Source organism: Podarcis cretensis, assembly GCF_951804945.1.
Source record: "Podarcis cretensis genome assembly, chromosome: 2".
In the NCBI taxonomy this organism is placed as follows: Eukaryota; Metazoa; Chordata; class Lepidosauria; order Squamata; family Lacertidae; genus Podarcis; species Podarcis cretensis.
In genome coordinates this window covers 2,798,579-2,825,262 of record NC_137171.1, presented here as the reverse complement: position 1 = coordinate 2,825,262, position 26,684 = coordinate 2,798,579, and the positions used below count along the sequence as shown (strand labels likewise).

Sequence of the window (26,684 nt, the reverse complement as noted above, 5' to 3'; positions counted from 1 at the left end):
AGCAACAGCATTCAGTCCTTGCAGTTCTCCCCATGGCTGCTTCTTGGCAGCCAGCTGGAAAACTCAGGCTTGTGTCTCCTTCACTGGCTACATTTATGTTTTTCTCGTGCTGCCATCTACCTCACCCCCCGCTGCTGCCAGTAGAGCACGGATTTCAGTCCCAATCATCCAAGTAGATATGACCTGTCTTCCTTGCCTGGAACATCACCTGATCCTCAGTGCTCATTAAGAAAACAAGCTATTCAAGATACCACTACATATTGGGAAACTTTAGCTTGAGAGGTAGGCAGAGGGATGAACATCAAGCTGCCAACTGTGTAGGGGCTGGGGTGTTTGGGTGCTTTTTTCTTTTGGCCAATGCACATCCACTAACCATTCACATCCCCACCCCCAGGTCTCTGGTGCGGCTGGCAAAGCCAAACCCAAGCTCCCCAGAACTGGCACGTCCCTCAGAAGCGTTGGCAGGTGTGCAGGCCTATACCACTTTCCTGGTTTCACTGATGCATCGCATAGGTCTGGATACTGGGCGCCTCCTCCGCAACGTACTTCTGCAGCAGACCCAGCCCCTGGATGCAAGTGGGGAACAGACCCTCACCACACTCTATACCAACTGGTATGGGGCTGGGAAAATGGAGGGGCTGGTTGGGGCATTATACTGTCATAGTAGGCAGGACATAATTTGTTTCAAGACCCCCCAGGACGAGCCCCTGAATCTGCTTTAAATGCCAATATTTCAGATATTAATGAAGAGAGTTCTCCTAAGTATACGCAGAGAGATTTCCCTAAGCACTGAGCAGCCTCACTCATGCATATGGAAACAAAGGCTCAGCAGATATGGCTCAACTTTGTCATCTCTGTCTCTCTCCTTTGAAAAAAGGTCAGTAGCAGTAGTAAGAGAGGCAGGTAGGTGTCAGGTAGTTGTTACTCTGGGCCAAAGTCCTGTTTAAGGAGGTTTTCCCATAGGCATGGCTCCCCTCCCCCACCTCCTAATCAGCTGACTCCTCCAGCAGCATTTTGTTGAGCTAAATTATATCATGTTTCCTTTGCTGTCACTCCCAGGTACCTGGAGTCACTATTGCGCCAAGCCAGCATGGGCTCCATTGTCCTTTCCCCATCAATGCAGACCTTTGTCAGTATACCCAAAGAAGGGGAACAGACCTTCAGTGCTGAAGAGTTTTCTGATGTTTCAGGTAGGTGCTCACACACGCAGTCTGGAGCACCCAAGGCTTAGTTGCAGTAGTGGTTCTTGAGCTGAATTTGGCAACAAGACTGACCACAGTGATGCCACGATGAGTGGTTATTCGTCCAGGAATGGAGAGGGGTGGGGTCATGATCTCACTCTTCAAATACCCAAGTGCCTGTCACATAGCAAAGACTTGTTCTTTCCCGCCCTAGCCATCAGGACAGTGGACCCATTGGTGATAGGCTCTCCCTTGCTCCTTTGGACAGGCATCTGTTTATGATGCTCTTGCATTTGTTTATGATGCTCTTGCATTCCTGCATTGTGACAGTGGTTGGACTGAACTGTCTATGAGTGCCCCTCCAATTGTATGGTTCTGTGACTTTGCTACTCAGTAGAAGTCACAAAATCCATTAGCAAGCCCATTTTATTATCTTGGGCAAACAGTCATGTGGATTATAGTGGATGTTCAAAACTGAAGAAGCAATCCATAGTAAGGTGTGGAGAAGCAAGTAAAGGAGTATAGAAGCTGGAGCTCAGGAAGTTGGAGGAAGCAGAGAGTAATCCTTATCTGGCTGCCAAAATATTCATGGTTAGGATTTGACCTGTCCTGAAAGGAGTGTTCAGCCAAACGGAAGACGGGGCTTAGAGGAGCCAATGAGAGCTTGAGATGTCCTGCACAATGCAGAGAAAGGTGGGCAAGGCCTCTCAGTTTGTCCAGCTGGCGTAGGCCTCTGTTGCTGCCTGCATAATCAGACTTGACATGAGCCAACAGTGTGATGCGGCAGCTAAAAAAGCCAGTGCAATTCTGGGCTGCATCAATAGGAGTATAGCATCTAGATCTAGGGAAGTAATAGTGCCACTGTATTCTGCTCTGGTCAGACCTCACCTGGAGTACTGTGTCCAGTTCTGGGCACCACAGTTCAAGAAGGACACTGACAAACTGGAACGCGTCCAGAGGAGGGCAACCAACGATAAAAATTAGTGGTTTGCAGGGGCGTTGATTAAGGAAAAAGATTAAGGAAAAATATCTTAAGAATGAACTGGGTTGTGTTAGATAGATAGATTCTTTATTGTCATTACACAAGTGCAACATTGCACAAGTGCAACGAAATTGGATGCCATCCCTTAAAAACAACAAAAGCAAAACAACAACAACAACCAAACAAACCACATTCCAGCCACACCCACACCCACACCCATCAAACTCCCAGGTCACACTATCGAGTTACAGCATTTAAAAAGGCCACAGCTCTTGGATAGAAACTATTTTTCAGTCTATTTGTCCTTGACTTGATGTTTCTATATCTCCTGCCAGAAGGCAGTAGTGCAAACAGACTGTATCCCGGGTGAGATGCATCCTGCAGGATGTTGTTTGCTTTCCTAAGACAACGGGAACCGTACAGTTCTTCCAAAGATGGGAGAGGATGACCAATAATCCTTTGGGCTGTGGTTATGACCTTCTGGAGCACCTTCCTCTTCCTAGCTGTACAACTGGAGAACCAGGCACAAATACAGTATGTGAGAATGCTCTCTATGGAGCCTCGGTAGAAGGACACCAGCAGTCTCTCACTCAGATTGTTCTTCTTTAAAAGTCTGAGGAAATAAATTCTCTGCTGGGCCTTCTTCACCAGAGCAGTGGTATTTGCGCTCCAAGTCATGCCCTGATCGATAGTCACTCCCAAAAACCTGAATTCCGCCACCCTCTCCACCCGTTCCCCTTTGATATACAAGGGCTGAATGTCCGCCTTTTTTTTCCTGTAATCCACCACCAATTCCTTGGTCTTAGCCGTATTAAGAGCCAGATTGTTCTCTCCACACCAAACACAAAGCCGCTCCACCTCGTCCCGATAGGCGGACTCATCCCCTCCTGAAATGAGCCCCACCACCGTAGTGTCATCAGCAAACTTGATGATTTTGTTGCTGGGATAGATGGCTGTACAATCATACGTATAGAGAGTATAGAGCAGGGGACTCAACACACAACCCTGTGGTGAGCCGGTGTTAAGGCTAAGGGCTGTGGACATATGTGACCCCACTCTAACCCTCTGAGAACGTTCTGACAAAAAATCCAAAACCCAGAGACAGGTGGAGTTGGAGAGTCCAATCGCCTCTAGCTTGGACACCAGTCTATGGGGGAGGATAGTGTTAAAAGCAGAGCTAAAATCCACAAACAGCAGCCTCACATAACTCCCCGGCTGCTCCAGATGGGACAGAGCAGCATGGAGAGTGATAGTGATAGCGTCTTCCGTGGATCTATTTGCCCTGTATGCAAACTGGTAGTTGTCAAAAGTTGATGGAAGACAGGAAATTATATGACGGCGCACCAGTTTCTCAAAACACTTCATGATGATTGGAGTCAGTGCAACTGGTCTGTAGTCGTTCAAACTACTGATTGTAGATTTTTTAGGCAGAGGAACAATAGTTGACGACTTCAGGCAGGGTGGGACAATAGACTGGTGTAAGGACTTGTTGAAGATCTTAGTAAAGACCTTCGCCAGCTGATCCGCACAGCCCTTCAACACCTTTCCCGTGATGCCATCAGGTCCAGCAGCCTTCCTCGGATTCACCATCCTCAATACCTGTCTCACCTCATGCTCCTCTACAGTGAATGAGGGGCCCCTATGGGCTGGTGGCTGTAATACCGGCGTCTCAGGTGGCTCCTTCTCGAAGCGAGCAAAGAAAAAGTTAAGCTCCTCCGCCAGCAAAGGGTCACCATCGACAGCACCAAGGTTAGGTTTGTAGTTGGTAATATGCTGAATCCCCTGCCACATCTGTCTTGTGTTGTTACTCCTTAAATTATCCTCAATCCTCTGCCTATAGACCAGTTTTGCCCGTCGAATACCCCTCTTCAAGTTTGCTCTTGCCACACTGTAAAGCTGCACCTCGCCCGACCTGAAAGCCCTATTCCTTTCCCGCAACAGGCACTGGACCTCTCTATTCATCCAGGGTTTCTGATTGGGATAAAACCGGATAGATTTATTTACTGTGACAGTATCTGTGCAGTGATTGATATAGCACAGAACTGCCGCCGTGTGCTCCTCCAGGTCTGAACGATCGAAAATATCCCAATTGGTTCTCTCAAAACAGTCCTGCAGCTGGTGGATAGCGCCTTCAGGCCAGATTTTAACAGTCCTTGATATTGTGGGAGCCCGTTTCCTGAGTGGGATATATGCTGGTACCAGGAACAGAGACATATGGTCGGACTGGCCCAAATGTGGCAGCTGTAAGGCCCTATAGCCGTGATTTACATTCGAATAAACTTTATCCAGTGTCTTGTCCCCCCTTGTGGGACATTTCACATGCTGATAGAGCGTTGGGAGCACTGTTTTAAGTTCAACATGATTGAAGTCTCCCGCAATGATGTGCACAGCTTCAGGATGCTTGTCTTGCTGGCTGCTGATAAGGCTCTGCAGGCATCCCAGAGCCAAGTTGGCATTGGCATCTGGTGGCACGTACACACCAGTTAGCATAACAGCTGTAAACTCCCTAGGGAGATAGGCTGGTCTGCATTTAACAGCCACATATTCCAAATCCGGTGAACAGTAACTGCCCACGGTCTTAGAATTATTGGACCAGCATTTGTTCACATATACACACAGCCCCCCTCCTTTGGTTTTTCCGAAGGTCATGCCTCGGTCATGACGATGTACCACACAGCCTTCCAACTGAATAGCCGTGTCTGGTATGGACGGTTGAAGCCATGTCTCAATGACAAATAAGACGCAGCAATCTTTTACGAGACTGTTCTTTGCTGCCAGCAGCCTCAATTCATCCATCTTGTTGGCAAGAGATCTCACATTAGCAAGAAATATGCTAGGGAGTGGTGGTTTAGATGGACTCCTCTGCAATCTTACCAGGACGCCGGCCCGACAACCCCGCCTTTGCCTCCTGTCTCTACGCCGCCTTCGCCTCCTCCCTGGAGGCATAGTAATCCATGGAGAGCCCGGTGGCCTGGCTACTCCCACAGGAGCGTTATCTGGGCGAAAATAATCAGCTCTCACAGCTTGTTCACACTGTAACCCGACCTTCAGAAGTTCCTGCCTGCTATAAATCTTTCTTGCCCGGCCAAACATACTCAGAACAAGTAAAAATAATGAAAACAAAACACTGAAAACAAAACAAAACGCTGAAAACAAAAGGAGAGCACTGAGCCGCAGCGTCTCTGCGCGCCGCCATTAAAAAAATGGAATGTGGTTTGTTTGGTTGTTGTTGTTGTTTTGCTTTTGTTGTTTTTAAGGGATGGCATCCAATTTCGTTGCACTTGTGCAATGTTGCACTTGTGTAATGACAATAAAGAATCTATCTATCTATCTATCAAAATCCATTAGCAAGCCCATTTTATTATCTTGGGCAAACAGTCATGTGGATTATAGTGGATGTTCAAAACTGAAGAAGCAATCCATAGTAAGGTGTGGAGAAGCAAGTAAAGGAGTATAGAAGCTGGAGCTCAGGAAGTTGGAGGAAGCAGAGAGTAATCCTTATCTGGCTGCCAAAATATTCATGGTTAGGATTTGACCTGTCCTGAAAGGAGTGTTCAGCCAAACGGAAGACGGGGCTTAGAGGAGCCAATGAGAGCTTGAGATGTCCTGCACAATGCAGAGAAAGGTGGGCAAGGCCTCTCAGTTTGTCCAGCTGGCGTAGGCCTCTGTTGCTGCCTGCATAATCAGACTTGACATGAGCCAACAGTGTGATGCGGCAGCTAAAAAAGCCAGTGCAATTCTGGGCTGCATCAATAGGAGTATAGCATCTAGATCTAGGGAAGTAATAGTGCCACTGTATTCTGCTCTGGTCAGACCTCACCTGGAGTACTGTGTCCAGTTCTGGGCACCACAGTTCAAGAAGGACACTGACAAACTGGAACGCGTCCAGAGGAGGGCAACCAACGATAAAAATTAGTGGTTTGCAGGGGCGTTGATTAAGGAAAAAGAATAGAATTATTAAAAACTATGGGAAACATGGGAATGGATTTGCTGACAAGAAAAATGAGATTAGAATACAGAAGGGGGAGGTGTGAGGAGGTCGGGGAAATTAGGTTTAGAAAATAAGGTTTGAATTTATACTTGTTTTTGGTTTGTTGGTTTATGTATGTTTTTATTGTTGTCTGTGATTATATGTTTTTATTCGAAACTTTAATAAATATCATTTAAAAAAAAACACAAAATGGTCAAAGGCCTGGAAACGATGCCTTATGAGGAACGGCTAAGGGAGCTGGGCATGTTTAGCCTGGAGAAGAGGAGGTTAAGGGGTGATATGATAGCCATGTTCAAATATATAAAAGGATGTCACATAGAGGAGGGAGCAAGGTTGTTTTCTGCTGCTCCAGAGAAGCGGACATGGAAGCAATGGTTCCAAACTACAAGAAAAAAGATTCCACCTAAACATTAGGAAGAACTTCCTGACAGTAAGAGCTGTTCGACAGTGGAATTTGCTGCCAAGGAGTGTGGTGGAGTCTCCTTCTTTGGAGGTCTTTAAGCAGAGGCTTGACAACCATATGTCAGGAGTGCCCTGATGGTGTTTCCTGCTTGGCAGGGGGTTGGACTCGATGGCCCTTGTGGTCTCTTCCAACTCTATGATTCTATGATTCTAAGAGAGGAACCAGCACTTGGCAGACATCCACAGGGAACAGCAATAAAGAATTGGTCACACTGTGCCTGCTGCTAGTCTGCAAAGTATGCTGTTACCTTTTCCTCCCTCTGCAGAGATGCGAGCCCTGGCAGAACTCCTTGGGCCCTACGGAATGAAGTTCCTAAGTGATAACCTCATGTGGCACATCACCTCACAGATGGTGGAGCTGAAGGTAGGAGGCCAGGAGGAGAAGGGAGCTTGCTGCAATTTGCTGTCCTGCAACTCAGCTCTGCCATATCGTGTGAACAGTGGTTCAGGGGCACTGATTAAAACAGAGCATCTGAGTGTTATAAATGTCCTTGTGCTTTGTGGGAAGGAATGGGCAGGTTGGAGCTGGACTGCTTTTGTCAAAAGGATATTCCTTATGTCTGTGCCTCTGTTGATTCACATGCATCAGTGGAACCAACTGATTTGCTGTTTGCTGTGCTGCCGCTGAGTTCTCCTGTGCGACTGATCCACAGGGTTGAGGGAGTTGGTCACCCACTGATGAGAGTACAATCCTGGTGTTCAGGGTGGTGCATCAGGCACCACTCAGTTGAACACTCAAGGCTATCCTTTGTTGTCAACCAATTGCTCAAGGCCTCAGAAGGTTGTCTATCAACTATGTTGTCTATCAACCATGTGCCTTCTCATCCTAGTTTCTGACTCTGAAACAAGCTCTGGAGATCCTTCTTCCTCAGCATGTCATCCTCTTGTATAGCCACACCCATTTCCTGTTTCCTGTGAGTGGGCCTTTACAGCCAAGCAGACCATAGTCCCTTCTCTTGGCTGGGGAGTGTTTGGGGCCACAAGGGTGGCAGCATCAAGTTCCTTCCCTGTGGGTTGACAGCCAGGGAAGACACAGGTGTCCATCGCCTCTCTGACTGGGCTGCTGTTCCTTCATGGTTGGCCCCTTGGGCTCAGCCCCTATCTCTTTCCCCTTCCACCCTCTCTTGCCACCTCTCACCACCACCTTAGTGTGGGGTGGTGGGGTATTTCTTGAACTCATGCACAACATCAGGACCATGGTTGGTGCTGAGCTGCCCTGTCAGGACATCATCTGTATGGCCAGTTTTCAAAGTCTGTATGATAGAACTTTATTTTCTTCTTTTTAGAAACTAGTGACAGAGAATATGGATGTACTGGTTCAGATCCGATCTAACTTCTACCAGCCAGAGCAGATGGCCGCACTGCTACCCCGCCTAACTGGTAGGTGACAGGCAAAGGTTACGTACGGCCTCAGTTCTTCTGTTCTCTGCTCCAGAAGCCACCACGCAGCCACCTGAATGGCTAAATTTGGAGTGAAGCAATAGCTGAAATAGTCCTTTGCTGCTTGTGAGCAGCGATTTTTAAAAATCCATTGCAAATAGGCAAAGGAATTCTCATGAATGTAGGTTTGTATAACTCAGCAAAGTTCAGAAAACACTCCAGAAGATGTAGCGCTGTAAGAATGCCTGCTCAAAGATCCAAATAATGAAACCACATTACACCTCCCTACTGGGGTTTCTGTCCTAAAGTGGGTTGGACTGCACTGTTTTCCATAGAATTAACCAAGCAAGTTATGCACATCCAGGAATTCTGTGGCTGCTAGAAAATTGGGACCAATAACCATGTGCTCTCCACAGCCGCCGAAAATGTTCTGAAGAGGATGACCATAATTGGGGAGATTCTGTGGTTCAGGTCCCTGGCACAAGAGGGCCTTCAAGAGGTGAGTGATCGCAAATTGTGCATATATTCCCAGCCACACCCAGAGCAAAAGCATTCATTCCTGCTCCTTGATTTCCTTTTGATCATGCTGGATGATAAAGTATAATGGTTTTATGCAGCAGGACTTATGGGAAGGGCAGGCAATACAGCATTATAGCAAGCAAGAAGAATCAGCACTTTTCTGTTGCATCACTTCTTGCATTCTGACTCTTGGCAGGTGTTCACCAATCACTGCCCTTTTCTGATGGGCCCCATCGAGTGCCTGAAGGAATTTGTCGATCCTGACATGGACATAAAGGTGAATTTAACTCTATTTGGTATTAAAAATGCCTGGGAAGAGTCTGTTATATAACTTAGCTTCTGCCAGGTGAGTCAGTTCTCCTGCGTGCTTCCAGAATGCTCCTGTGACAGTAGCCTTGGTTCTTTGAATCCCACATTCCCGGGCTTAGCATGTCTAAGCTGTTTCTCTTCAGCCTCTACCTGGCCCCAAATAGTGTTCAGATGGTGGGTTCACATGTGGCATTATCCTGGGTGGAGGTAGGGAACCATTATCACCCCTAGGACTGCATTCCTTTTTGGTGAGCCTTCTGGGGCCCACATGGCAGTGGAACAATAAATGTATTTTTTTACCACTTTTGGGGAGGCTTGTGTCTATGCACAGTCGCCCATTCCTCTCTATCCTCCACCCAGGCAAGCAAGAAGCATGATCAGAGCTTGAGGACACATTCTAGCCAGGCATAAACACCCAAGGAAGATGCAGAAGAGGGCTGATAAGGGGTGTGGCCTCAGGAGTGTCCCGAGAGCCAGATAAAGAGGCTTCGGGAGCCACAGTTGGGGTCTGAAGCTCCCCCTTCCCAATCTAAGAAGGGGGAGCGAAAATTAATTTGAGGATTGAAAGACTAAATGAAGTGAAGTCATTGCTGAGTACGATGGGAAAAGCTGCTTGCTGCCAAAACAGACTTCATAAAGAGACAGATGTAGCATTCTATTTTCCTGCCTGGCACATGTGCTAAAGCACACAACTAAGGTACAGCTGGGCTACTCTGCATGATCTCCAGCTGCATCCCTCTTTCCTTACAAACTTAAATGTGCTCTAACAAAATGATGGAAGTTCCTAAATTATGCTGAGTCCCCAGACTTTCTTCATTGGTCTGTGGCACCTTCCTCCTCCTCCTCCTCAATAAAAAGGGGTAGAGTGTGAATTGTAATTTGTTTAAAAAGTGGCACAGCGTTACAGGCCTCCTAATCAAAATGTAATAATGTTGGCATGAAGTGAATGGCACTGGGAAGCGCTATGGTGTGGAGCTTGCCAATTAAGCTTGGGTGACCTAATATGATTCCATTGGAGGCCCTGCACAGGAGTCCGGTGGATCCATTGCCTTAGATAATTTCAGCCCAGTTCTGAAGGCTCAAGGTTTAGGATTCATGCTGTGCCATCATTCCAGTTCCACATACTCTGCATGGCTGAACAGTTTACATTGAAAGCCATTGCTGCAAATAGTAGGGAGGGGATGGGGAGCAGAGGACATAAGCTCATCTCTCTGCATTAGTCAAACTGTTTGAGTCCTCCTCTGTCTTCATTTGAGGCAAGGGTGTATCTCTGTTCCATTTCATTTATCTATATGCCACTGTGGGGACTGGTTGTCCTCCCCTCCTAGAAGCTCTGATCTCCCATGGTGCGGAGTATCCTTTGACATGTCCTGACTTAAGCATCTCATTCATGGTTGATTGCGTCATGGCATTGAGGTTGCAACCTTGAGAGGCTCCCGCAGAGAGTGTCATCTTGGTGTGTGATACGTCAGTTGCAGACCCCTCCACCCCACTGCAGAGCAGGGGTACTTGTGGAGGTCTTTGGGTGTCGGATGAGCAAATTGGTCCGCTTGCGGCCCAGCTGCAGGGTTGGGGCTGCAAGAATAGCCAGTATGCTCCTTTCTGGCTGGTTCTGCTGTTATTGTGCTTCTAGCAGTTGCAAGGTGCAAGTGGAACAAAGGAACATAGGTGAGTGTCATATGCCAATGCTTGTCAATCCTAGTCCAGGTTTGTCTTCTCTGACTCTTGAAGGCCACAGGCAGAGGTCTCTCTCTCTCTGTCTGATACCTGCTATAATTTGATGACAGTGGTGTTGTCTATGAGCCAGTTTACAACAATAGGAGCTGTATAAGGCTTCACAAACCGGGTGCCTTCAGGATGCTTTGGACTGCAGCTCTCATTGTTGAACTTGCCCTGTTTCTCCAAGGGGTGGGAAGGTCAAGGAGCACAACATTTACCAAGGTTGGATTTCCTTTGATCAGTGCAAACTGTGCTTGAGTAAACCAATTGAAATTAATGGGCATGACTAACAGGTGGGTCTACTCAGAGTATAAGTTGGTTGGATACAGCTCCAGGAAAACAAGGACTGAGTAAAAGGCCTAGGTTTAGGGCAATCCAGGTTGCAAAACTGCAGTTCCTTTTATGGGTGAAAATTTCATGGGTAGCTTTATCTGGGCTGCATGAAATTCTAGAGGTAATTGGAACCTCTGGAAATCGCAAGGAGCATTGAAGTATGTACTAAAGCTGGAATGGGGAGCCTCACCTGTGCTCCTCTAGATGTTGTTGGACAGCATTTCCCATCAACCCTGGCCGTTGGTCATGTGGGCTCAGAAGGATGAGATTTGGACTCTAGCATGCATGCTCCTGCATGCTCCTGCTAAAGGCCATGCAGCTCATGTTTTATGGAGGCGCTGGATGCAGAAAAGCAACGGTATGGTTGAAAACTACTTCTTAATCATTTGCTTACGAACTTTATACCCAGATTTCTCTTGCTGCCTTGTGTCTCGGTGTACAGATGACCATGCCAGGAGTTCTGGCAGTTTGAATTCCCCTACTGTGGAATTGCTGAACTTAATGAATTCCACAAACACACCTGCTTGCCTGCATTGAATATGAAGTTTGTTCTGGGTCCTGCCAGTAGGGGCATCTGTTCACCAGAGTATTTGGCTCCTGTGCCATCCCTGTCCCTAAGGTCCATGAATAACTATACTTTAGAGGTCCCGGGCCCTAAGAAAGTCAGATTATCCTCCACCAGGGCCAGGGCCTTCTCAGTGATGGCTCTGACCTGGTGGAGTGCTCTATCCCATGAAACTAGGGCCCTGCAGGATTTAATCTCCTTCTACAGGGCCTGTAAGACAGAGCTATTCTGCCTGGCTTTCAATTTGAATTTAGCCTCCCCCTCCCCTTTTAATGAAGATTACCCGCTCTGGGATCCCACAGCTAATTCTCTCCTGGCTTCCTTGCTGGCCCAAATAGGACTAATTTAGCCGGCTAGCCCTGGTGATCACCTGATTTTTATTGGATGGATTTTCCCCTAAATTGATTTTTGAACTTTGAATTTATTGTTATTCATGCTTTTATACTGTTTTTTTGTTGTATCACAATTAAGTGTTTTAAATTTGTTGTTAGCCGCCCTGAGCCTGGTTTTCTGAAACAGGAATGGTGGGGTATAAATAAATATATTATTATTATTATTATTATTATTATTATTATTATTATTATTAATTATTAAGCTACCTCAACAAGAGCAATAGTGAGGCCAGGATGTGTGTGGAGAATGTCCATGAGGAGGCTGATGAGTTCCTATGCACGGCAGTTAGGGCTCTCTACCTACCCAACTCCCCCCCCCCGCCCCGCCCCGCAATGCAGCCTGAAAGTTAATTACAACTATTATTAGTGGTGAGGCCCTGTGGATGAATAGAGAAGACTGATTTGCATCCCCAGCCACTTGCAGGGAAATGGTATTTTGGATTGTATCAGAGAGATGGTGAACATCTCTCCTGAGCAGAATGACAGCGGGGGCACCGATCAGTCTCTGTCTGGAGCCATCCAGAACAAGAGAGACACAGGCTTGTGGGAAACCAGAATCAGGATCAGGTTGTTTCCTTAGGAGTTGGTTCCAGCAGACATGGAAGGCCCTTTATGCAAGACCAGGGCCAACTGTTACAGGCTGGGGGGGGGGGGGTTGGTGGGAAGCCTCCACTGATTCCAAGCTGACTAGTGTGAGAAGGACATGGCCAAGTGACTGGAAAGAATGGGGAAGTGGAGAACCTGTGTGCTGCTGTGCAGTACTTGAATTGGGAGAGCGGGGCAATGGAGTCTTAGCCCCCCTTGGGAGGGCATGATTTGGCTAAAACTGGAGGGAGGGAGGCAAAGGGACTTCATTAATACACGCACACACCCCAAAGTTCAAGCACTGGTGATGTGAAAAGCTCCAGGAAAAGGACGAACACAAAGTGATTAATTTTCTGTGGTTCTTAATCACTCCTGCACATGCACAAGCCACAGCTTGGTCATCACGATTATGTATCTACAGATGCGAGCTCTCTCTCTTTGCAAGATCTTCAGTGTGCTGTGTTTAGATTAAAAAACATGGCTTCTAATGCCAAGACTCAATCTGGGGCTGTGCAAAGGAATTTTAAATAAGATATTACCTCTTTCCTTACCCCTAAGTAACTGACCTGTAGGAACCATACATGTGCTCACACACGTATGTATGCATGCAAGGGCTTCCATTCCAAAGGGGTGTTGCTTCAGGTGGGCTTGATCTTGAGGGCTACCTTCTCAGAGATTAGGCATCCCAGTGTTGTATCTAGCCTGGGGGACTTTTGGGGTATCCTGCTTTTGTCGCTCCCTGCCCAGTTTTTAACTTCTATTATTCCTACTGTCCAGTACATAGCTCCTTCCTCCTTTACAAATTCTTCTCACAAGAGCCTGCACAAAGTTTCATTACCCAAATACAGCACCACATGCACGAGGGTGTCTGATTTCTATTGCATGTTTTGTGTTTGTGCTGGAATCGAAAGAGGTTTTTTTGGAACTTGCAGTTCTGCACACCTGCTGACTTCGGGCAGCCTGCAACTGCCTAAATTTAGAATGTACTACTTGGCAACGGCTATGCTGCTTGAACTTAGAGGTGTGTGTGTTTTGCTGTTACTGACAAGGACCAGCTCCGTACTGACAAGGACCAGCTCAGCATCATCTGAGGCTTCCGGGAGGCTGTATCCTTGCTGCTGTTGCAGCCTCAGGTGTCCCCAAGGCAGGCTTCGCTGGCTGAGTGCAGGAATCCAGCTGAAAGGAACTGCTGCCCTTGTTGCATAGCTACATGTAGCCCTGCTTAGCTTCCCTGCAGTTCTGCTGCCACCGGCCTCTTTTCAACTGCTTAGAGACATCAGCTCTTCTCTGGGTTTCTTTCAAAGCAGCATTTCTCCAGGGGAGGTGGGCAGAGCTGGCACTGTAGGTTTCTCTTTCCCTTTGAAGAGTAAGCTTTTTCTAATGTTCCTTCCCTCCTCCACCTTTTTGATAAAGAAAAAGCAATGGCAGCAGAGTCTCAACTGTTGCACTAATGAAAAAGGCCACGTCCCACAGAGCTTTTTAAAAGCCGTTTGTGTGCATCTTAAAGGAGTATTTCCTGGCTTATCCTGGTGTCACTAGGTGGTGCTGTTTCACACATCTCTCTTAATTCCTCATCACCATCCACACAAGCAAATGCCTTTGGGAGCAAAGACATGGGTGCTCTCCCCTTTGCCTTGCCAGGCCTTAAGAAGAAGTAGGAACAGGCAAGTTCCCTCAAATGGGCTCTGGATCAAATTGGAAGGGAGCCCAAGCTACTTTTTGGTGGGAGGAGCTGGGGGTTGGGGAATGATCAGTGGGAGATCTGCCCATGTAAGGCCTTCTGGTTGCTTACGTGTGCGTGCGCATGCGTGTGCTATTTGCATACAAATAGCATTGAGATGGACCAGCAGGGAGGGTAATGGCACGGACACTATGCAGGTTGTTTTTGCTGTTGTTAATTTGCCATGCCCTCAGGACACATTTCCTGCCACACATAGGTGAAAAGTGACAGATCAGGCCAAGCCATGCAGCATGTGCTTTGGGGAATGGGGATGCCTGCTGCATATGCATGAGATTGGAACACTGAGGCCAATGCAGGAAATCGGCCACTGAGCATCTATATGGAACTGGAGCTTGCAAAGGTCTGATTTACAGTGCCCAGCAGGAAGGAGACAGTGTCTCTCCTTTCTCAGTCCCCATTTTGTTTGGCTGATTCCAAAACCAAACATGGCTAGAAGGACTTGGCCAGTTGCACATTTTGTAACCCTGCTGTGTAGGGCTAGCCTTGCTCCCCAGAAATTTGTCTTCCAGGAAGATGGAGGGACACCCAGATAGACTTGTTTTCAAGCCTCGTCAGTGAGTTTCCTTTTCACTCGGCAGAGTTCTCTGATCTTTCACTAGCTGGAGAAGACAGAATGTGAAGCAACAGCCAGGAATTAAGAGTTAGAAAAATATTTAGAAATAAGTTGCAATGTTTAACCACAAGGGTGATTAATTGGCACAGGCTGCCCAAGGAGGGGGGTGGGTGCTCTGTCATTCACAGCCTCTTGAATCAAGATGAGAAGTGTGTTTCATTGAGATGCTTCAGATAGCGCACAAGAGTGGGCTCGAGGCAGCGGTAGCTGGTCGCTTCTGCTTTTAACAACTATAAATGTTTTAAAACTTTTTCCAACCCCCAACTGCCTACTGTGCCAACTTACATGAAATCTGCAGAAGCCTTTCACATTTAGTTAATTTCTCTTCTCTCTTTCCCCACAACTCCCTCTCTTCTGGAAGCAGCTAGAAATGCAGTTCCATTTCATAAGTTTACAGGGCTAGTACTGCGGCCCAATTTATGTGATACAGGAGCAGTCATGGGCCCCACCTCCCCTGTCTCCACACGTGAAGTGTGCCTGCCATGCATCAACCGATACACACAGAGGACTGAGTCACATGGTTCTTCCTCCTTATAGAAAGGAGGTCATGCAACTTGGGTTTACACACTGGAGGGCTTCTGCATGAAGCACGCTGCAATGCATGTTACATTATGTCAGTGTGCCTGCCGTAAAACATGCAGAGACTCACCAGCCAAATAATTCAGCAGAATACTATTCACATCTGCAAAAGTTTTGGAGCCGTCATACTGCTTAATTTCTAACTAGAGCATATCCTGTAACTTCCTGCTGAAATCGTGTAACTTTTCATACCACAAACATTCTCTCCCCCCCCCTTGGTGTGCTGCTATAGCTGCTGAAGACAGCCATGATGTGGTAGCATTGGGGAAGCACCTTAGAACAGATAATAAAGCAAAACAAATCCACCACTGGTGCACTATAATTGTGTGAAGAACATATTGCAGGATACACTTGCCTAAAAACACCAGTCTAGCAGTTCCCTTTGTGCCAGTGGTGCAGTAGGTGTTGTTGATGCATCCCACCTCCATGCCCAGAGGACTTATAAGCTATACAAAATGATTCACAGGAAAGGAGAGAGAGCAGGGTTTTTCAGTGAACAGTAGAGATGTGCTAGAGATGGCAAAGGGAGTAAAGGTTGTTTCTCAGGAAGGTGAATTAAAATTCCTGAAAGGGGGATTCGGAGATTGTAGTGAAATCAAGGACAAGGCCTTCGGTTGTCTGACTGCTCAGATCCAGGGAAGCATGATAGGGGTGAAGAGCTGTCAAAAAGATCCTAGTGTGAGAGGAAGGGAGTGTCATCATGCCTGCTTCCCTAGCATTTTTCTCAGCTAGATTTTTATGTCAGCACATTTGCCTAGTGCAAGGAATTGGAGGACCCTAAATTTAGTGCCTTCTGGACAAGATTGCACCTGGCAGCCTTCTCTGACCACTGTTCAAGGCCTCTACTTATTCTTTTTACTCTTGTCCCTGGTACTTGCGGTGACTGCTGGATCCCAGACGCCATTTTTCCTTGCAGTATTGCATATGCATACATAGGCACACTTCAAAAGAAAAGTCCCAAATGGCCCAGGCCCAGAATAAAACAAGGAGCATCTCCTCTTTTATGAACCACTCCATAATACAGACACTCTAGGTGAAATGCCATGTCTTAGCTACCTTTGTCTCTTGCGTGAGTCCTCCTGTAAGATTTTTTGTTTGCCCTCCTTAGTAAACTAGTATAGCAGGAAAGTACAGTGGTACCTCAGGTTTAGAACTTAATTCGTTCCGGAGGTCTGTTCTTAACCTGAAACTGGTCTTAACCTGAGACACCACTTTAACTAATGGGGCCTCCTGCTGCTGCACGATTTTTGTTCTCATCCTGAAGCAAAGTTCTCAACCCAAGGTACTATTTCTGGGTTAGCAGAGTCTGTAACCTGAAGCGTCTGTAACCCGAGGTACCACTGTACTACCCTTTCTCCATTATGTGTGCTGCCTCCTTTTTTTAAGTGCACAGTTTTGTTTTATAAAACATGGAGAGCAGTAAAAGGTTATATTCCCCACCTGCAGAAAAGACTCAATATGGAGGCCAATTGGCCGAAGTATTGGGAAATATTAGAAAAAGATGGAGATAATTGGAAATTGCAGAGTCAGGAGAAAATGAAAGACAAAGTGCGAGATTGGTTACACTATGCTCAGATTAAAGAAGTTTTTAAACATGACAAAAAGTTAGGATTCCAGGTGGAAAAATCGAAGCTAGAAATGGAATTGTTAGAGCCTAAGACTAAGGTGCTTTCAAAAATGTATAACTTGCTGTTAAAATGGAATACACAAGATGAAACGGTTAAATCAGCTATGGTAAAGTGGGCACAGGATATTGGATATAACATCATGTTTGAGGACTGGGAGAGGTTGTGGACTACTGGGCTGAATTTTACTGCATGTAATGCTTTGAAAGAAAATGTTATGAAAATGATATATAGATGGTATATGACCCCAGTCAAACTTGCAAAAATATACCACTTGTCTGATAACAAATGTTGGAAATGTAAAGAAAATGAAGGAACATTCTTTCACCTCTGGTGGATTTGCCCTAGAGTGAAGGCTTTTTGGGAAATGATATATAATGAACTGAAAAAGGTATTTAAGTATACCTTCCCCAAGAAACCAGAGGCCTTCCTGCTGGGCATTGTCGGCCAGAAGGTGTTAAAGAAAGACCGAACATTCTTTATGTACGCAACAACAGCAGCAAGGATACTCGTTGCTAAGCATTGGAAAACCCAAGATTTACCCACATTGGAAGAATGGCAGACGCAACTGATAGACTATATGGAACTGGCTGAAATGACTGGCAGAATCCGAGACCTGGGAGAAGAGACGGTGGAAGAAGACTGGAAGAAATTTAAGACTTACTTACAAAAATATTGTAAATTGTATGAATGTTAAGAAGGATGCTAGAGTACAAACAACTAGGCACCATTAAGCTAGATGAAGTGAATTATGAAGATAAGTTAAATTCAAGAAAAGATAAATTTTTGGAAGTTTCAGGTTATATTTAATTTTTTAAGATTTGAATAAAGGATATCTAAAATTAGAGATATAACATTGGAAAATTAGATAATAAGAATAGAAATAAGGGGATAAATTTGCTGGATAAAAATTATATAGACAGGAACGCAGGAGCGGGAGATGTGAGGGAGTCCAAAGAAGTTAAGAAAATTATGTTAAGAGATGTGTTATATTGTATCCTTTATTGGTATTGTAATCAATACCACCTTTTTTTTTAAAAAAAAAATTATTTATATCCCGCCCTCCCCAGCCGAAGCCGGGCTCAGGGCAGCTAACAACAGTAAAACAGTACAAATGTACAGCACAGACAACACTCTAAAATCATTCATTATAAAATTAATTAAATTCAAGCCTAATTTGTGTGTGTGTGTGTGTGTGCATGTGCCAACCAGGTCTGATATGTTGCGGTGAGACCAAGAGACCAAGGCCCAGCAGCAGCATTACTAACACCTGGTTCTGCCCTTTCATCCTTCTCTTTAGGTGACCTTGAGCATCTTTGAACTAGCCACAGCTGCAGGGGTCCCTTGCGACATTGACCCAGCCTTAGTATCCGCCCTTTCCAGCCTCAAGAAAGGTAAGAGCCAAGGCTTGCCCATGTTTCCATGTACTGTTGCGATAAGACTTAGCTGTATGAAATGCCGTCCCTTTATCTACTAGGCAAGAGATCCCAGAAGGCAAGCATTCCTGGTATCAGGAAAGCTCCGCTTTCAAAGGAGCTGCACAGGGAATCTTGCCAGGTGGTGCATCATCTCAGCACTGATAAATATTTAACTCTGTCTCTAGGAGGCTGTCTCTGCTTGGATGCTGTCACGGGTTTGTTTGTGTTTTAAAAGGCCCACTCCCAGGCTTCAGCCAAGAATCTCAGCTTTCCTGAATTTTGCTTTGTGCCTTTCCCAGTTGGCAGTGGCAAGCTTTTGATCTTCCAGTACATATGCACAGCCATTTGCACAGCTGCATCTCACCAGTGGGCTGAATGCTATCCCCTTACCTGGAAAACACTCATGTATTTAATAGCTTCAGGCCACAGACACAATTGATGCAATTTGTCTTCCTCCAGAGCTTTGCTTCTCTGTGCTGCTGCTTCCTTTTCTTCACATTGGACCCGAAATCCAGATAGTTTAGGCCTAGGGTGGGCTGTGGCCTGCCAGGCCATTTCCCCCAAACCACGCCAACCTGCCCAATGCCTAATATCATATGTGATGTCTAGTATGCAGCAGGTAGAGATGCAGTTGGGCAAAGCAGGATTGAACTCACTGTGTGTCAGCTGATGCACAGGAAGCTCATTCTTGCTTAGCCGCTCTCTCCCCAGTGACCTAGTGCCTGGGATTACTCAAGGCCTACACAAGGATAACATCACGCTGGTACCACCTGCCAAAACCCAGGGGTGGGGAATCTGGTTGGCCTATTGGGTAATTGACAGGTGGGTGGCCCTGCCCATCTATCAAAATTGGCCTATGAGGTGAAGGTGGGAGAATCTGGCCCACTGGGCCAAATAAGTGTCTCAGCCCTGGTTTTGGCAGATGGTATCTGTGTGTGACATTGTCCTCCTAAAGGCATTGAGGCCTTGAATAATCCCAAGTGACTGTAGTAGCTAAAGCTCCTCTTCTGGAACCTAGAAGTCTGTCCTTCTCTTAAAATAGCAGACCAGAATCAGAGGAAGCAGTCTTATACTGAGTCAGACCATTAGCCTGTCTAGCTCAGTGCTGTCTGCAGTCATTGTGCAGGGGCCTCCGGGTTTCAGACCAAAGTCTTTGCCAGACTTACTTAGAGATGCCAGGTATTGAACTCGAGACCTTCTGCAGGTGAAGTGTGGTCCTTTCCTGAGCTTCTCTGATGAGATATCCTGTGCTCCATTGCCTTCAGGGCAACCGTCTCTCTTCTTCCTTTACCACAACATGGACAAGAGACACAGAAACCCAGAGTGGAGCTCAGACAAGGACTTGGGAGACCAGTGTTCAAATACCCACTTGGCCATGAAGCTCATTGGGTAACCTTGGACCTGTTCCCAGCTTGTAAGCGGGTTGTTGTGAGGATAGAATGGAGAGGGAGAGAGCCATCTAAGACACCTTGAGCTCCTTGGAGAAAAGGTGGGAATATGAATGCAGGAATAAACAAACAAGTTTGCCACCTCACCACCTTCACCGGTGCAGATTGCCAGAGCCCTGGGAGCACTAGAGCACAGCTAGCCAGTCATAGGTTTGCTGGTGTTGTATTGGCAGCAGCAATAATAGTGGCCCATGTGCCCCAGTCTAGCCCTTCCCTCTCTACCCTTTTGAGACTCTTGTTGGTACCTGAGACTTAAAAAATTTCTCCAGCCCCTGCCCCATAACTTTCTTGTCTAAATCAGTGCCATTTTTCATGCATCAGAATGCAGCTGTGTTTCTTCCCAGCATGATGGCAAAGCAAAGAACAGCAGTAGCTTAATCTCCCTGTTTTAACTGACACAGGGACTTGAGATCATGGGGGTTTGAGGCTTCCATTCTTTAGTTCACTCTCAACTCCAGTCTTTTTTTAAAAAAATAATAATAATATTTATTACTTTTAAACCTTACAAACAAGAAGAAAAAGAAAAGGAGAAAAAAGAAAAAAAAGAAAAAAAAAGAAAAAAAAAGAAAAAACAATACAATACAATATATAAACAATACACCACACAACATTAATGCATTAAACTAAACAAAACAGAACAAAAACAATTTAAAAACATACATCATACCATTTCAATGCCTTATCTTTCATTCCCTTGTTTCATCGACTTCCTCTCACCTCCCTTTTTGTATTCCACTTCTATTAATTGTTTCAGCAAATTCTTTCCATCTTTCACTATTTTCTGTCATATAAATATCTTAACTTATTTTAACCTTATTTCCATAAAAACTATAATACTTATGCTTAACTCCTTATAACACTTCTACTAAGGCCATATAATTTCATTCCAACATTTTTCTAACACTCATTAATTTTACCCTATTTCTATAAATAAACTTTAAACTTTTCCCAATCTTCTTCCACCGTCTCTTCTCCCTGGTCTCGGATTCTGCCAGTCATTTCCGTCAATTCCATATAGTCCATCAACCTGGTGATCTTCTGTCCGAGGCTCTTAACTCTTTTCCAGGTCCCTTCTGCAAATCATCTTCGTATTTATACATACACTTTACTTTGTCTTCTGCTGATCTTGTTCTTAATTTCCTTTGTTTGATGCTGAAGAGTAGGTCTCGGGGGAGCTCCAACCTAACAATGTTTTTATTCCTTCTTGACATGTCATCCACATCTCCGTGGTTAAAACTAAAATCCAAAAGATATTTCAGGACGTGTTTCAAAGTCCCTCCAAATTTGCAGGTCCCCACAACTCCAATCTCCTCCTGACCCAGGTCCAGATCCCAAAGGTCAGTAAATCCCTGCATGAGGTGATCTGTCCAACTTTCCTTCTCCAGTCCAAGCAGTGTTCCAATCTGACTTTCTCTGAATTCAATCATAGAGGGCAACAACTTGTAATCATCAAGTTGCCTCTGTAAGGCTGGAGCTCTCTCCCTCTCCACTTGTATTACTTTAGGTTCAACAACCACAACTTTCTCCCTCGCTTTCTCCACCATTTGGCATGTCAAAGTAGATTCCTGTATCGATTCCTGAATAGTTTCTGTGTAGATGTTCACTTTTTGTCCCAAATTAGTCACTTTTTGTCCCAAAATATCAATTTTAATATTCATCGCATCCGTCTTCTTATGGAGCTGTTCCAATGACTCACTTATTTTGCATAGTGCAATCACTAAGGCTTCTTCTGTCGACATTCTCAAGCAATCCAAGGTCAATCTCACGGTTTTCTCTTGCAGCTGGAGATTCCACCAGCCCAACTCTTGTAACAATTTCAAAGGCTCCCTCTAGAGGGAAACAATTTCTGTTTGTATCAATCCTTTTAAGCACAGTTCAAGCAGTAAAATTAGTTTCAATTTTCAGCTACTTTTACTCCTTTTTAAACGCAGAAGGAGACAATGAAAGCAATGTATTTCTCTTATTTAACTAACTGTCACAGTCAATGAACTTTCCCAAAAACGTCAGTCTTACTAGCAGTCCATTTCCAGGTTCAGAGCGGTGGTGATCCAACTTTCTTCACTCTCCTGCAGGCTTACGCGATCCCAAATTTCCCCCCTCTTCTCCTGCCTCCAAGGGGTGTTTAACTATTTTAGCCGATGGAAGTTTAATCCTTTACATAGGACTTTCCAAGACTTTAGCTTGCAAATTCTTTGCTTCAATCTATTTACAAAAGGGGAAGGCGGACTTCCTGTTTGAAGCCTCCCCGTTTCGGTGCCAAATTAAGACGTTTAATAATCCAATTTTCCGTTCTACTCACGGGTAGTTGTTTAGAATCAAATTGTCCACAGGAAAAAGTCAGCGCTCTCCGGCAACAGCAATGCGGCTTCACTCCGTGAAAGAAGCAGTCAATTCAAAGCACTGCGCCGCTCATCCCACATCGCTCCAGATCCCCGAAACCGGGTCTCCCCGCGAGTAGGGGAGGCGCAAAAGGTGGCAGCTGAATCCCACGTTCACAGGCTTCTCCTGCCTGCGATTTTTAGTGGGTCTCCGCCTTCGCCCACTAAAATTATTTATTTATTTATTTATTTATTTATTTATTTATTTATTTATTGTTGTTGTTGTTGTTATTATTATTATTATTATTATTATTATTATTATTATTATTATTAGCCGTGGCGGCCAGACCCTGAATTCCACAGAGCAAGTTCCTCCCGATCAGGGGAATTCCGCTATTGCCGAAGGTGCTAACCCGGAAGTATCATCGCTCTCAACTCCAGTCTTTGGTTGCTTGTAGTTTCTGCTTTCACTCCTCTTCTCTTCCCAGCTTTGCATCTACAATCACTAAGGATCATAGAATTGTAGAGTTGGAAGGGACCCTGAGATCATCTAGTTCAACCCCCTGCGATGCAGGAATCTCAACTAGATCATCCATGACAGATGGCCATTCAACCCCTGCTTAAAAACTTTCAAGGAAAGAGAGTCCCCACCTCTCATGGGAGTCTGTTCCAGAGTTTTGTTTTTAGCTGGGGCAAAACCAAGCAATTGCCTCCCTGCAGTGCTGGCCTCAAACTGAGCCTGTGCTATCCCCTAACATGCTCTAGGACCAGGCTGGGGGGGGGGGCATTTCCTTGTCTGAATCCTTTTGAGAGGTGCAGGCATGCTATGAGTGGGGCTACAATCAAAAGTGGGATTAGTAGTGGATATGACCTGCAGCTTTTTGCAGCCAGGGAAAAGGCAGAGTCCACAAATAGGAACATCTCTCCATCCAGGCGAGGGAGAAGCATTTTCACAGCTCAAGGAGCCATTCCAAGAAGGCAAAAGTACTCAAGGAGGACTGGTGGGAGGGGAGGGGCTGGGGGAGAGTCTGGAGGGCTGAATAGAGATGCCAGGAGGGGGCGCATTTCTAACCTTGGCCTGAGTCTCCCTTCTGTAGAACCTGTCTTGGTAAAAGAGGTTTTTCACAAGGCTGGCCAGCCTCTCAAAAATCTTGCTTACTGTTTTTCTTGCTGCCTTGGGAGGCCATAGTTCTGTGGCTGCAGCTAGTCTACCTCTTAGTCACTGGCTACATTTCCAGGGCAATTGTTGTACCATATCTCCCCCCGCCACTCCTGCCCCGCCAGCCCAGGCTACTCTCCATGCAAGAGGGCTGCTGTCAAAGAGTAGTGCTGTCCTGATCCTCCCTGGCTGGAAGAGGGGTGGGCTGGCGTTTCTTAGGCTCCGAATCCAAGCAAGTCAGACGCAGACGCTCAATGGTCCATGCTGCTGGGAGCTCCTGGCTGCTAAGGTGCAGTAGTCCAGAGTCCCTGCACACACCCACACCCACACACCACTGCCAGTGCTGAACTTTTCCTCTTAGTTTCTTCTTCTATGTCTCACCGACACACACGTGTCGATTCAAGCGGAGCCAAGCCGTGTCAGTTCTGTTCAGCTCACCAGCTCCATCCATCAGATAATTTATTGGCCTGTCACAGCTGCTGCAATTCTAAAAAACCACCACCCTTTTTTCTGCTAGGGCTTTTTTTTCTTTGTCAAGTCTGTTGAGCAACCAAGCTGGGGGGAGAGAGGAACCAACAGTGTAAATCAGGCTTATTACTGAAATCTCTTCCTATACATCATTCCTTTTGCCTCCCTGATAGACAGCTCTTCCTCAGAGGAGGACTACAAGGCTGCCTGCTTGCTGCTGGTCTTCGTAGCCGTGTCTCTGCCGCTGCTGGCCACGGACCCTTCCTCAGTCTACACCACCGAGATAGACGGTAAGAAGCAAGGTGCAGGCTTACAACTCCCTCCCCAAACCTCCGGTATTGATCCACTCACTCATGGAAAATCTGCAAGCCAGAGATGCCTGCCAAGTATTAGTCACAGTGACTGCAGGCGGTGATAGCTTCCTGATCAGCACCTCCTTTTGCTTAGTGATTTGCGATATAATGCTATCATTGTCTGCATCTCTATGGAGGCCGGCATTTCATCACAAAGAAGAACTCAGGATAAGGCTATGCAAGATAAAAGGGCAGGGCAGGAAGTCCCTCATCCTAATGCAGGGGTAGCCCACAAGTGAACTTCAGACAGCTCTGGGCCACAGCTCCAATCAGCCAGCACGGCTGCATTTTGCACCACTTTAAGCTTCTGGACCATCTTTAAAGATAGCTCCACACACTACAGTTTATAGCAGCCCAGACTGATGTTTCAAAAGCATAGGTACCAGGAACATTTAATAGGAGCCACACAGGAAAGTGGGAGAGGTGGAGACCTGAATGTAACAGGGAGAAAAGGGATCTGGTTTGCATCAGTCCATTCTGTTGTGTGTCCACCTTCAAGGCAGTGCTTAACTGAGAGGGGCAAGGCTAGCACTTACCTCCATAGACAAGTGCCAGTCTCCAGGTCCATTTAGCTGCTCAAAAAGTTTGGAATTGGTGTAAGTTTCTCCCCCCCCCCCCGTGTGTGCGCATAGGCTTCATCAACAACATCCACTGCCTAGCCAAAGCCATCATCCAAGTATCGGCTGCCCTCTTTACAATCTACAACAAGAACATTGAGACTCATCTCAAGGAATTCCTGATGGTAAGTGAAGCTCTTGATTTTCTCTGGGCGATAACATGCATTGAACACCACCATGTAGAGCTTTGGGGGCCCAGCATAGTTGGGGTTATCTATCCACAGACAAACCCTTCAACCTTGATCAGTATGCTAGGTAAAGGTAAAGGTACCCCTGCCCGTACGGGCCAGTCTTGACAGACTCTGGGGTTGTGCGCCCATCTCACTTAAGAGGCCAGGGGCCAGCGCTGTCCGGAGACACTTCCGGGTCACGTGGCCAGCGTGACATCGCTGCTCTGGCAAGCCAGAGCCGCACACGGAAATGCCGTTTACCTTCCCGCTGGTAAGCGGTCCCTATTTATCTACTTGCACCCGGAGGTGCTTTCGAACTGCTAGGTTGGCAGGCGCTGGGACCGAGCAGCGGGAGCGCACCCCGCCGCAGGGATTCGAACCGGCGACCTTTCGATCGGCAAGTCCTAGGCGCTGAGACTTTAACCCACAGCGCCACCTGCGTCCCGATCAGTATGTTACTGCTTGCAATTATGAGACGTGCTGTATAAACAAAGACAAAAGTAGTAAGCCTGGAGAGAAGCTTGTGTAGCATAACAGTTAAAAGAATGGACTATGTTAGAAGCTTCTGATTCGAGTCTCAGCTTAATTGCAGACTCCTTTGCAGTACCATCCTATAACATGTCTACACAGAAGTAAGGCCCATTGTGCTCAATGGCACACACTCCCAGGGAAGTGGATATGAGATTGCAGTCTTAAACAAGCCTCAGCATTCTCATCTGCAGTATTAAAGGGGCAATACTGGCACGCGGGTGGTGCTGTGGGTTAAACCACAGAGCCTAGGACTTGCCGATCAGAAGGTCAGCGGTTCGAATCCCTGCGACGGGGTGAGCTCCAGTTGCTCGGTCCCTGCTCCTGCCAACCTAGCAGTTCGAAAGCACGTCAAAGTGCAAGTAGATAAATAGGTACTGCTCCGGTGGGAAGGCAAACGGCGTTTCTGTGCGCTGCTCTGGTTCGCCAGAAGCAGCTTAATCATGCTGGCCACATAACCCGGAAGCTGTACGCCGGCTCCCTCGGCCAATAAAGCGAGATGAGTGCCGCAACCCCAGAGTCGGTCATGACTGGACCTAATGGTCAGGGGTCCCTTTACCTCTACCTTTATTCATACTGGATTACCTCACAGCGCTGTTGTAAGGATTAATATGGTAATACAGGTGAAATGCTTTGAACACTGAACATCTGAATGTGTTATATCATTGCCTCTTTAACAAAAGCTGCCGTCTTCCTCTCCAGCGGCATGCTCCTGTGCAAGCTGGAACTCTGTGTCATGTGAACTAAACTTAAAAATCAGATGCAAGGATTTCTTTCATACTGTAAGATCTGTCTCTTTTTTATCAGGCTTTGAAAAGCACTCACCCTGGGACTGCACGATAAAAATGTTGCTTGCCTGGCTTTTGAGAGTCCTGATAAGGGGAGCATTTGCAACAGATGCCTTCTGCTGTTCTGAACAAATGCTCAGGAATGTGCCATTCAGCTAAATATGCTGCATTTGTGGTACAGGTGGTATACTAGATGATCCCCCCACCTGTCTTTTTCAATGCCCTAATAATAAGACAAAAATATTTCCTTGCTTTTGCTGTTCAGCCTACTGAAAATTGAAATTTTGCTTGCTAGTGAGGAGTTGTTGATTACTGAGAAGCAGTTTCTTTTTAATTTCATTTTCATTTGCTGAAAAAACACTGAGACTATGTGGACTTATACATGGTGGGCAGATCTGAAGTCTCCTGGTTGATTTTAATTATACAGTATTCTTCCATTGT

General features: G+C 46.2%; 1 protein-coding gene across 5 annotated transcripts in view; it reads left to right on the top strand.

The window, feature by feature from the left end:
* NCKAP1L (NCK associated protein 1 like) overlaps window positions 1–26,684 on the top strand; it is a 75,951-nt gene that overhangs the window by 41,382 nt on the left and 7,885 nt on the right. For 4 of the 5 annotated variants that reach the window (XM_079967795.1, XM_079967797.1, XM_079967796.1 and 1 more), the window contains exons 21-29: window positions 395–613; window positions 1,060–1,190; window positions 6,883–6,980; window positions 7,903–7,996; window positions 8,413–8,495; window positions 8,712–8,792; window positions 18,277–18,370; window positions 23,961–24,077; window positions 24,773–24,882. In XM_079967795.1, the coding sequence (XP_079823921.1) occupies window positions 395–613; window positions 1,060–1,190; window positions 6,883–6,980; window positions 7,903–7,996; window positions 8,413–8,495; window positions 8,712–8,792; window positions 18,277–18,370; window positions 23,961–24,077; window positions 24,773–24,882 (1,027 nt within the window). The remainder of the gene's footprint in view (window positions 1–394; window positions 614–1,059; window positions 1,191–6,882; window positions 6,981–7,902; window positions 7,997–8,412; window positions 8,496–8,711; window positions 8,793–18,276; window positions 18,371–23,960; window positions 24,078–24,772; window positions 24,883–26,684) is intronic. The other variant, XM_079967798.1, reaches the window with a different exon arrangement.